Raw genomic sequence first — 12400 nt, 5'->3', positions numbered from 1 at the left:
TAGTTAATTATTACAGGTTTGCAAAAATTCTGAGATTGCATTTCACTGTTTTTATTCATTTTGAGGAATACTGAATGTTTTCGTGCAAGTGAGATAAGTAAATGCATATTCACATTTAGTCCAATGTTCACACAGCGCACACAACACCCTCTGCACTTTTTCTCTCAGCATGGGGACAGGAGAGCTGTCATTCAATAAATGTGAAAAAGTAACTTGCGTTACTTATTTGAAAAAGTAACTTAGATATTTTGTTGTAAATTGAAAAAGTAATGCGTTACTTTACTAGTTACTTGAAAAAGTAATCTGATTACGTAACTCAAGTTACTTGTAATGCCTTACCCCCAACACTGATCATTACTCCAGTCTTCAGTGTCACATGATCCTTCAGAAATCATTCTAATATGCCGATTTGGTGCCCAGGAAACATTTGTTATTATCATCAAAGAAGAAAACAGTTATGCCGAATTTATAAATAACTGTCACTTTTGATCATTTCAATGCATCCTTGCTGAATACAAGTCTTTAATCAAAGTGATTAAAGTCTGATAATTTATTTAAAAGAAAAAAGTCTAGTGAGAATAATCAACCAGGTGTAAAGTCTCTGTGGTCTCAGAGTGTGAAGACTAGCTTGGCTCAGCTCTGCTCAATTAGTGCAACAAAGGGCCCTGCATCGGCCCTAAGGATGACCTCTTTTTTTGCTGCTGTCACCCGCCACAGTACACAGCCTATTCAAATAAACACATCAAGAAACACAATCATACAGTACATATATAATTTACAATAATAATAACAATTGGAGTTTGCAAAACTCTTTTGATGCAATGTAAGCTTAATTATTAGAAACTACTAGAAACTTTTAAAAGTTATTACTTTAATTCCATGAATGCTGAGTGGAATTAAAGTTTTGTTAACTATGCAAAGTTAACAATTCAAAGTGGTCTACACTTAATTGACAGCAAATTGTCATTTAAGTCATCAATTGCATTTGACGCACAGATGAATTTGCTTGTATTTCAGGAACAAAGCATGTATTTTGCTTGATGTTAGACAATAAATGGTTGTTTTTTGCTTGACTATTGTGACCTAATATACAAGAATACATCATCCTGTTGTCAGCATATGTTGTCTCATGGAGCATTTAAGTTCATTATAAACTGCACAATCAATGTACATTGAATTCCAAAGTCTGTTGCTGTCTATTTTTATGCTGTCTGGATCTGGTTTCTGCCCTTCTTGGTCAGGTCGAGGTCAGGTCAGGTCTTGTAATGGACATTTAAAACTCAATGGGAACAAACTGATTAAATAATGGTTTAATAAAATGACAGACTATTAAAACAACAGTAGACAGACATCCTGCGAGTTATACTAATAAACACATGAAAGAAATGGACTCATACTGCATGTCAGCCTAGTTTCACTGCTGTTCAAAAGTTTGGGGTTAGTAAGATTTTTTTTTTTTTTTAAAGAAATTAATCATTTTATTCAGCAAGAATTCATAAAAATGATCAAACTTGACAGTAAGGACATTTACAATGTTACAAAAGATTTATATAAAGGCTGTTCTTTTGAACTTTCTATTCATCAAAGAATTCTGGAAAAAGCACCGTTTTCACAAAAATATTAAAGTGATAGTTCACCCAAAAATGAAAATTCTGTCATCACTTACTCACCCTCAAGTAGTTCCATACCTGTATGAATTTATTTGTTCTGTTGAACACAAGAGAGGATATTTGGAAGAATGTCAGTAACCAAACAGATCTTGCCCCCGGTTTCATCTGGTGAGCTTAGAAGCATACTGCCTCAGTGAGGGTCGTCCGAGTACACACACCCACTATATCCCCAAGGCTTTGCTCTCGCAGCAAGACTTCATTGTGTGAAGATCTTCTCTGGTTCCTCCAAAGCTATCAGTTTCTCCCCCAGTTAAACCCCCACTTACATTATCTCCGTCTAGCATTCCTCCGAGGAACGACATGTTGGCGGTGCAGAAGAATTACTCGATGAAGGAGGGACCCGCACCTCATTAACTATGAGAAAAGGCTACTTGAAGTTCAAATTATTTAAATAATTCTATAATTTTATTTAGAATCCCACTATGTCTGCGTACAAATGTGAGGTGTTGAATAGACCAGTAAGACATGATATTAGTGTCACCTGGTGGTAGCTAGTCTCCATTGCACTCTCAAATCTAGACTGCAGATACAGAGCGCAAAAAAGAAAGCAGCAACAGCATCAAAATAAATTATAAGATAAATAATCTTTATTTGACATGTCATATATAAAATTATGTATCCACAATTAATATTACCAAGGCGTTTACAGAGAATTCTTTCTCAGTAGTGGGTGCAAAGCTCCAGCCGGTTTGTGCGCAGGCAGAAAGACAGCTGTCCAGTACGAACGGATCATCTCAGGACCACACTGAACTCGAGAGCGAATGGAAGGAAACGTCACTAAAATCTTTTGTTTGCTTTCCTGATTGTCAACCTTTCGAAAGTGTTTATAACGAACAGTCAAGTACGTTTCAGAATGAAAACATTCAGTATTGTTTGATGAAAACGGTATGTAGCAGAAGCACCAACAAAAGGAGTTTGTAAATGAATGGAAATAGATTTACAAAGTGGACGTCCAACTTTCTGCATAACACACAGACATTTCATACCTCTGGAGGCACATGTACCCACACCAAGCCCTTCAAGACAACGTCTTCATAAGCCAGTATTGACTACTGGACGTCACTCTGCGTAAACCACACGATGTTCCTTTACCAGAACAACCAAACAAACAAAACAGACAAACAAAAGAAAAAGAAAAATCCTCAGACATTCAAACCCAATTATAGTTGCAAAAATGATCATTAGCACAATTCTTATTTTTATTTTACAACTCCTAAGCTAAACTGAAAAGAGACAGAAAAACCCCTGCAACCTTTAAAAACAAACTGTAACAATGAATAATCAACCTCCACTATTCTACAAAATATTATCCATCCTCAGTAACTTGAACGCAGAGAAGAAAAAAAAAAAAAGTTTTGGACTGTTTTCCTCCGGGTGGTGATGTTTCATTTAAGTCATTATTAAAAAAATTAAATATACTGTATAGGTTATTAATTACAGTAACAATGTTCCATGCAATCAGGTATTTCATTTTTTTTTTTTTTTTCTGTACAGAGTTCAAGAGTTCAGTAGTTATTAGCAAGGCTGTACAAGCCCACACTTTCTATTGGCGCATATGCTAGTGTGATAAAGCGGCCTTACTGCCTCGTGTCAATACGCTGACCCTAAAGTTATATGGTAATACATTGCCATTGGAATAGATAAAGGTGTGAGAGCACATGGGACACAGAGCTTGTCTGTTTTAAATAGCATTTACATCACTCACATTTGTTACAGGCAAAACAGATGATTCTAGACTGTGACAAAAGGATGCTCACACCACCAGAGCTAACAAGCGGACACAGACTCTTCACACTGCAGTTTTACCACGGTAAGCATAATGACACCAGGCACAGGCGTAGTTGGTTTGCCAATTTGTCTGAAAACAGCACACCAGCATTTCCCAACAGATCGATGAAGGCATATCATACCCTTAACAGCAAAATTGACAAACTAAACCACCTGGGTTCTTTCAGTCAAATACATTATTATTACTTTATTAAAAACAAAACAAAACAAAAAACAAAACAAAAAGAACAAAAAAGCAGCCAAGTTCATCAAGATTGCAAGAAAAGCACTAGCGGTAGAGAGTCCTCCCTCTGTAGACATGATGTACGGCAAGACCCACTGCGTTAAGGATGTTTGTGTGTTCATGATGATGACGATTTCAACTCAAACAAAATGTAGAATATGGAGGAAATAAAACAAGAGCAAAGGAAAAAAGCCATTTGGCAGCATACAGTATTAAAAGATGAAAGAGGTGCAGTTTAGGACTGCAGATGTTAAACAGCTGTGATTACATTTACTAGGATAAAACGGTACAGGGAAGAAGCGAGTGAAAGTACATTCAAGTGAGACCCCTTCACTCCGTACTGAGGGGGAAATGTGTTTGTTTCAGTCTGTGTGTCAGATAATGTTAAGCAATGCTGCGGACCTCAACTGCCCTTCACGTCAATGAACAAATCCCTTTCTTTCCTCCTCTTTCCTTTCATCATATTCAAAACCTGCCATTGATATTAATACTTACAGCATGTGACAGGCTGCTCTATGTTTGGATCAATTTACTTGCAGAACATACCTGTAGTTACTAGTGTTCAACTGGAGTTCACTCTAGAGAATAAAGGAGGTGAAGAAGAGGAGAACTCTGGGATTCATCAATTCACTTGCTCACTTTGTGTTTATAATCATATGTAAAAAAAAAAAAAAAAAAAAAAAAAAAAATTTGGACAGTTTTGAAATGTTGTACAGCTAAAATTCATTCCTGGGCCTATTTTTACACATCAACTTGAATCCTAAACTGAGTGCGTTTCAAAATTCTCAGGTTTAAGTGACACCCATTTTAGACTTAATCTAAAACAAATGCAGATTTTTTTTTTATTATTATTCAAGTGTAATATAGAAATCTGCTGCCAGGTTTAGCCTTGTGTAAAGTTATCTAAATGAAACGTTTAGCTAAGAGAAGCACTGAAGGTGGCAACCCCGTCTGTAAAGAAGAGAGGAAGGAGAAAGAAACTGGAGTTGACCACTTAAAGAAACTGGCCATTCGGTCCAAACAAACATTCACACTTTAAAAGACCCCTATGGTGCCATCTCCATCCTCTCTTTTCATTGTTTATAGTGATTTCTTTTTCTATGGACAAATTACGATTCATCGCCGCCCCCCCCCAGTGAATTTAACCTGTAATACCCAAATGATTAACCTCAAACCCTCTTCATCTCCCTCAAGCGCACCGGTAACTGCTCTAATATGTACAGCAAGTGTGTTGAAAGCTAAAAGCAAGATAAAAGAAAACAAATGGTCACACAACTGCTTGACATGATTGAATTAGGCCCATGCACATGCTAGCGCACACACACACACACACGCACGCACAGACCCGATGTCTCACTCTCTCACACACAGACACACATACACACACACTGTAACAAACTACAAGCCCTGCTTGTTTTAGTGGTGGCTGAACATGCAGCTGAAACACGGGAGAATTGATGACGAGGAGTCTGATGACGCGTGTGTGAACGTGTGCGCATGGGGTGCAGTCTTAAAAGAACGGAGGAAAAAGGCAGGGGTGGGTGTGTGTGTGTGTTATCATGTGTGTCTGGAGGAAGTTGTCCTAGAATTTCAGCTGCCGACTCTTCCTGTACCTTTCCTCCTCTTCACCTGCAGAGGCCAAAAAAAAGAGAGAGTGGTTTTTATAGTGCCTCTAGGAAATGAAGACCAAAAGAATGAAGGTGATTTCGAAATGGACAGGCTTTAGTTTAAGAAAATACCTTTTAAAAGATGAGAGGAGAAAGTTAAACTGCAGGAAGAGAAACAGATCAGAAGATACAAACAGAAAATGACAGTCAATATAAAAGAGACAGAAGCATTGATTGGAGTATTATAAACAGTCACATCAGGGACAGCGATGACACTTTAGCCACACAAAGAGAGGGAAACATGTTCCTGTAAACAGGCTGTACCTTCTAAGTGGTGGCGGGAGATATACTTGAGTGCCTCATCCAATAGGATGACAGGAATTGAGATCTTGAGGACTACAATCCATTGGGAATAATGCAGCGGAGTTACCTGGAAGATCAGCTGGGAAACACAAACAAAAGTGCAGAGGTCAGGAAAACTGAGAGAACATTGTAGCTCTCACTCCATATTTTCTGTGAATAACACGCAAGGGGTGTAATCTCATCAGGTGTGAAAAAGGTGCCAAAGAGGTGACCCGGGGGGCATGTCCCAGCTTTATATTAGCTTTAAAATGTGGAGTTACAGTCAATTTTACATGAGAAAATAAGAAAGAAAGAAAAAAAAAAAAAAACTCACCACATAGTGTTTATTTATTTAAAAAAAAAAATCTCTCCGTTTCAGTTGTTATGGAACTGATTCAATATGACTATACAATACTACTACTACTAATAGGGGTTAATTTATTATGATAATCAACAACAACAGTGACTGTTATTGTTTTTATTATTGTTAATATGTTATTAAAATATTTGCATTTTATTAAATTATAAAAATGTAAACAAACATTATTACTATCATCATACCATTGAACCTGTAGTGTTAAAAAAAAAGAAAAGAAAAAGAGTATTTTTTTAATAATACTAATAATTATGATAATTTTTATTATTATTTTGCAGGTCTTTTGATGGTCTTAAAGGTGCAATATGTAAGATTTCTGTCCGCTAGAGGTCGCTAGAGGCCTATTCATAACAATAGCATAGCCTGATGACGGCAAGTTTAAGCATGGAATCTTGGGACATGTGGTCTTCACATCACAGCCTTTGGAAACAATCGGGATGGGACTCAGGAAGAATGCATATTCATGGATGTGATTATTAATGTTACTGTAGTATGAAGCAAAGCAGGACCGAGTGTTGTGGGAGCTGAAAGAGGCCGCTGAAGCGATTGCACAACACACGCCTCACGAGCAGCACGACTTTTATTATGACACAGTCGCTGGCGCCGCTTCCGCTTTTCCGGTCATGAGTATGAGGTAACGCAGCTCTGTTTATCATATCAGATACATTTGAGTGTGTTGAAAATTATAACGTTACTCTGTGCGTTCGCTTGGCGGCTGCTGTGAGACACTTGTTTGAGACACACTGCAGTAAGCTAGATTGATTTTAGAATATCATATTAAATGCTGGATGGCTTGTGTTGATAAATGGCATGCAATTCATTTTAAAACGTATTGTATGATGGAGAACATTCTGTATTACTGTAACTAAAAATAAAGCTGCATCTGATTATGCTATGTTAGCTACTTCACAAAATAGTGTTTTTCTTTGAGGCATGTTAAAGCATGGTACTCACAAAAAAAAAAAAAAAAAATCAAGAAAATTAAAGCTGCTGTAGGTAACTTTTGTAAAAAAATGTTTTTTACATATTTGTTAAACCTGACATTATGTCCTGACAGTAGAATATGAGACAGATAATCTGTGAAAAAAAATCAAGCTCCTCTGGCTCCTCCCAGTGGTCCTATTGCCATTTGCAGAAATACACCGCTCCCGGTAAGAAACAACCAATCAGAGCCGGGAGGAGTGTCTTAGCAGTGTCAATCAATCAAGCTCGCGTGCGCGCTGATCTCACCCCTCCCATGCACAGCGCCAGCGCATACAGGCTTCAAGATTACCGGTGTGCTGCAGCTTTGCTTATGGCGGAAAAACAATCCAAACTGCCAATTCCTCGAGTGGCACCTGCTCATAAAATAAAGACGGGTAAACGGAAAAAGACAGATGACGATGATAAAAAAGCCAAAAAGAAAGAATTAGATAGAGCCCGAAATAAAACGAGGGTAAATATCGGAGCGGCTTTTCCGAGATGGAGGGAGCTACGTGTCCTGAACGGATTAAAAACCGATGCAGAGTCAGCCACATTTCTGCTTGACAAGTAAGTATCCCTGCTTGATTTGTTTAATTTTTTAAGAACTACACAACTAAGATAATTTCAAAACAGGACTGACAAATTATGTATGGCATGGTTTCTTGTAGATTTCAGGGTGGTCCTTTGCATATAACATCGTTTTATTTCGCCATAAGCAAAGCTGCGGCACACCGGTAATCTTGAATTTGACGCCTGTACACTGTGCATCAGAGGAGTGTGATCAGCGCGCACGCGAGCTTGATTGATTGACACTGTTAAGACACTCCTCCTGGCTCTGATTGGTTGTTTCTTACCGGGAGCGGTGTATTTCTGCAAATGGCAATAGGACCACTGGCAGGAGCTAGAGGAGCTTGATTTTTTCACAGATTATCTGTCTCATATTCTACTGTCAGGACATAATGTCAGGTTTAACAAATATGTAAAAAATATTTTTTTACAAAAGTTACCTACGGCAGCTTTAAGATTTAAACAATAAGACTAAAACGTGTTGAGCTATATAACAACAATTAGTTTTCTGTCTATAAATGTATCAAAACAGTTGTTCCCTTGTCTATTTAAACATGTAATATATTAAAGCGTCTTTGGTGTTTCCATGGTTTCTACAAAATAAAACCGGAAACCGAGGGTAATGCAGGTATGACGCAATTGACAGGTGACTCCTCTCACGTCCCGGAGCCTTGGTTAAAATTGCAATTTTCTCACGATTTACAAATAATTGTAAACATTTGGGATATTGTAAGTACTCAAGTGAACAAAATATGGCCTAGTGGTTTTTGGATATTTTACCGCAAAAATCTTACATATTGCACCTTTAATTTCTTTGCTTTCAAACAAACTATAGAACTTTTTTTTTGAAAAACCACAGCTTCTCTTTTGCTCTTTTAAAATGATTCTCATTTTTGGGTGAACAATCCCTTTACATACTTGAATATGCAGAAGTCTTCATCTTGTTTAGTTTTTTTGAGGTTTATTCCACCAGGAGTTTTTTGAGGTATAATCCATCATTTATACCACTGTATAAAATAATAAAACTCACTCTCTATAGTGACAGAGAAAAAGAGAGATATTTCCTGTACATTTCACTTACCGGTAGAGGCTCCACATACAGGATGAGGAAGTGTAGAGACAAGGACAGGATTATTGCTCCCAGCAGCCATATATTCACCCAGGGTGGCATCCTCAGCAGAGACTGATTCTCTGACAGGCTGAAGGAGAGAAGAGTTGGTCTCAGTCAGCGCCTTAATTTACTTATTTAACAATTATCAAGTAGTCATTCAGGTTATGCTCACATTAAAAATTAAACAATGCAGAGGAACAGTCCTCCTGAGCAACCTGGGTATAAATGCCTTGATCAAGGCATTAAACCTGTAACCTTTTAGGGACCAACCCAGATCAGTCTAGGGCACTCATATTTTATTAAAATAAGAAGAATGAAAGTAGCAAAAATGACAATAATAAAAAAAAAAAAAGAATAAAAAAAAAAGAAAATTAACTTGAGAGCTGTAGCAGACCACATCTCCACCGAGCTCATGAGACATCTAAAAGGCGCTTTAAAGAAACTAGTTAGACATATTGAAAGAACACAGTTGATGCAGTGCCATCACCATGGCTGCAGGTCTTACCTGTTAAGAGCGTTGAACATCTCTATGGTAACAAGCACAGAGAGAGCCATGGTGGTGGGGTAACGTGACTCAAAGACCTCACAGTTAATGCCCTCAAACATGGGGTTTTCTTCTGTACACTGCATGAAATGTCGCTACAGATGAGAAAATTAGAAAAAGACAGTATTATTAGCACCACTAGCCATCTTTAGCTACATTTCAAATGGTGATCTTCAAGTGTTTGTTTTCTAAGTGGCTTCACAGTGTCTATTAACAATACAGAAGGGCTGTGTTTTAGTATATTTAATCATTTCAGATGCAAAATTAATAAAGACAGGAAATCATTTGACCCACTGATGGCAGTCATTGTGACCTCTGAAGGGCTGATCTGATATAAGAAAAGAGCAGCTGTGTATATCATCCTGTGAGATCTGAACTCCATGACACTGAACAGATGTGTCTTCATTTTAACATGATAGAGTGCTATATTCAAAGAAACAACCTCAGAGAATAGTTCAAACTTCCTAATTTGGCATTAATGCTTGGTAAAGCCGTTTATTCCTAAACGGTCTCAATCCTCTGGACGAAAACACCATAATTTGGGATTTCTTTAACTTTAAATGCAGCTATAATACTGCTGAAGTTTTGCAGATACTAATGGGTAATTTCTACTATGCTGTACTTTTTTATGTCCCCATTATGTCCACTGCCATTCAAAAGTTTACGGTCAGAAAGATTTGTTTTTCAACAAGGATGCATTACATTCATCAAAGTGACAGTAAATACATTTATAATGTTAAAAGCTGATTCTAATGAATGCCATTATTTGAACTTTCTATTTATAAAATAATCCTTAAAAAGGTGTCATGGTTTCCACAAAAAATATTGAGCAGCACAACTGTTTTCAACATTGTTAATAAAAAGAAATGTTTCTTGAGCACCAAATCAGCATATTAGAATGATTTCTGAAGGATCATGTAACACAAAAGACATATTTTAAAATATATTAAAACAGCTATTTTAAATTGTAATAATAATATTTCACAATATTTTTTTTTTTACTCTATTTTTGATCAAATAAATTCAGCCTTGGTGAGCAAAAGAGACTTTTAAACTTTTAAACAGAAGTGTACATTAATAAAGTGGAAAATAAGAAAAAAGAAAAAGAAAAAAATAAACAATTGTTAAAGATTTATATCATATTACATGTCAGGTAATTTAAAATAATGTGACTACATCAACTTAATGAAAACTTGTTTTCTTAGGAACACTGTAATCAATTTGTACATTTTTCACTATCCCATTATCCCATTATTCCCATCAATCCATTTAACAAACAATAGCCAGGTTATTACTGACATGATCTTCTTCAAGGACATTTGGTGGCAAGAAAACAACAGAACAAACATCAGTAAGTATTAGCACAGATGTTCTGTGGTATTTGTCTCACTCCAGAACTTTCCATGCTGTTTGATATTATCATAATGATATCAGTAAGACAATATTAATTTCAAAAGACAGTAAAAAATAGCTAAATTAACTCCTCATGTAATCTATAGATCACTCCCTTACTGAGTATGCGCTGACTTTATTTCTATCCTGTTAGGCGTCCTGTTAATTTTCCTGCCATTGTGTTTTTATTTTTAGTTATTAATAAAGCTCAAGTGCTTGAGCTTGTCCAGAACATTTCCAAGTCTGGAATATCCTTTTATAGAAATACTTCCTTAAAATAACTCAGACAATTTTTTTTCAAATGGTACTTCATAATAGAAATGACCCTAGTAATAAAAATATATGCTGTCAGCAAACATAAACATATTGTGTCTCACTGTTGACTCACCAGCTGATAAAAGGACACCTGTGGCCCCTCCTCATCAAACAAATACCACCAGGTAGCAGCACTGACAGTGCCTAGACCCACATATCCTAGAATAACAAGAGTACAATCACTCCAGTGAGGTTTAATGGCTCATACACTGAAATTTATCATAATATAACAATAAAAGACTGTAAAAACACCACAGTAAAAGCCTGTTGATTGGTTAATTGTTAATTTACAAAATGTAAATTCAAGTTTAATCTGTTGCTACCAAAATGTTTGCCAAATTTTTGGCAACCACAGCTGCTGTTTTACCATAAATTTCACTTTTCAATTTTAGAGCTGACACAGCCTTCAGGGAAGATCTGTTAAGTGTCACTAATATTAGATTCTATGGAATAACCAAGATATCGGGCTAACCTCCGATGGCCAGGTATCTGAAGAAAAGCCAGCCGGAAATAAGAGGCTCCTTAGGGTTTCGGGGGGGCTTGTCCATGATGTCCAGGTCAGGGGGGTTGAAGCCCAGGGCAGTGGCCGGCAGACCATCCGTCACCAGGTTCACCCACAACAGCTGGACAGGGATCAAAGCCTCAGGCAGGCCAAGGATGGCTGTCAGGAAAATACTGTGAGAGGGGAAAAATGGGAACCCACATGAGTGTAAATGTGGACGGGAAACTGAAGCACTGCACAAATCAGGCTCTCACTCACCACACCACCTCTCCCACGTTGGAGGAGATGAGGTAACGGATAAACTGCTTCATGTTGTTGTAGATGGCTCGTCCCTCCTCCACTGCAGCCACGATGGTGGAGAAGTTATCATCAGAGAGCACCATTTCGGAGGCTGACTTGGCTACAGCTGTGCCTGAGCCCATCGCGATGCCAATTTCAGCCTTTTTTAAGGCAGGGGCATCATTCACGCCATCTCCAGTCTGAAAGTGAGATGGGAGGAAGGAACAGAGTGAAGGATAAAGGTTAGTAGATACTCATGGGCATTTCACATGTCACTTAAAATTTGGTCCTCCTAAGCTCCACTTATAAACCGTGACTAATCTGCTGGATAAACTGAATTGTGGCATATGTCAGTCATTCCTGAATAAAAACGTTTAACGTCAGTATGAACACACAAAGTTTTTTTTAAAAATTAATATTATTATTATTATTTTTTAAAGAAATTAATATTATATTCAGCAATTTAAATGTATTCAGCAATGATGCATTAAACTAATAAAAAGTAACAGTAAAGACATTTACAAAATTATAATAAATATAAATGCTGTTACTGTAAATTCTTATTAACTTCCTATTCTTCAAAGGAGTAGGTTTAGATAAAAACAGCAATAAATAAAAATCTTTGAAATGTCACACTTAATTTCAGAAAACATACGAAAAATATTCACAAATTTTTTACCATATAATGAACGCATTTTACTGAAAAATCATATTGTTCAAG

At 36.9% G+C, this 12400-nt stretch overlaps 1 protein-coding gene across 2 annotated transcripts in view; it reads right to left on the bottom strand.

Annotated features, from left to right (window-relative positions):
- Nucleotides 1–2235: 2235 nt before the first annotated feature.
- atp2a3 (ATPase sarcoplasmic/endoplasmic reticulum Ca2+ transporting 3) overlaps nt 2236–12400 on the bottom strand; it is a 67925-nt gene continuing 57760 nt past the window's right edge. Inside the window, exons 15-22 of one of the 2 annotated variants that reach the window (XM_048187801.1) lie at nt 11659–11879; nt 11371–11573; nt 10972–11057; nt 9153–9286; nt 8618–8735; nt 5613–5730; nt 5421–5449; nt 2236–5310 (exon numbers count right to left, since the gene is read on the bottom strand). In XM_048187801.1, the coding sequence (XP_048043758.1) occupies nt 5445–5449; nt 5613–5730; nt 8618–8735; nt 9153–9286; nt 10972–11057; nt 11371–11573; nt 11659–11879 (885 nt within the window). In that variant the 3' untranslated portion in view covers nt 2236–5310; nt 5421–5444. The remainder of the gene's footprint in view (nt 5311–5420; nt 5450–5612; nt 5731–8617; nt 8736–9152; nt 9287–10971; nt 11058–11370; nt 11574–11658; nt 11880–12400) is intronic. The other variant, XM_048187800.1, reaches the window with a different exon arrangement.

Source organism: Megalobrama amblycephala, linkage group LG4 (assembly GCF_018812025.1).
Source record: "Megalobrama amblycephala isolate DHTTF-2021 linkage group LG4, ASM1881202v1, whole genome shotgun sequence".
Classification (NCBI taxonomy): Eukaryota; Metazoa; Chordata; class Actinopteri; order Cypriniformes; family Xenocyprididae; genus Megalobrama; species Megalobrama amblycephala.
The sequence above is the reverse complement of the archived record's forward strand: the minus strand, read 5'-3'. Positions and strand labels throughout refer to the sequence as shown.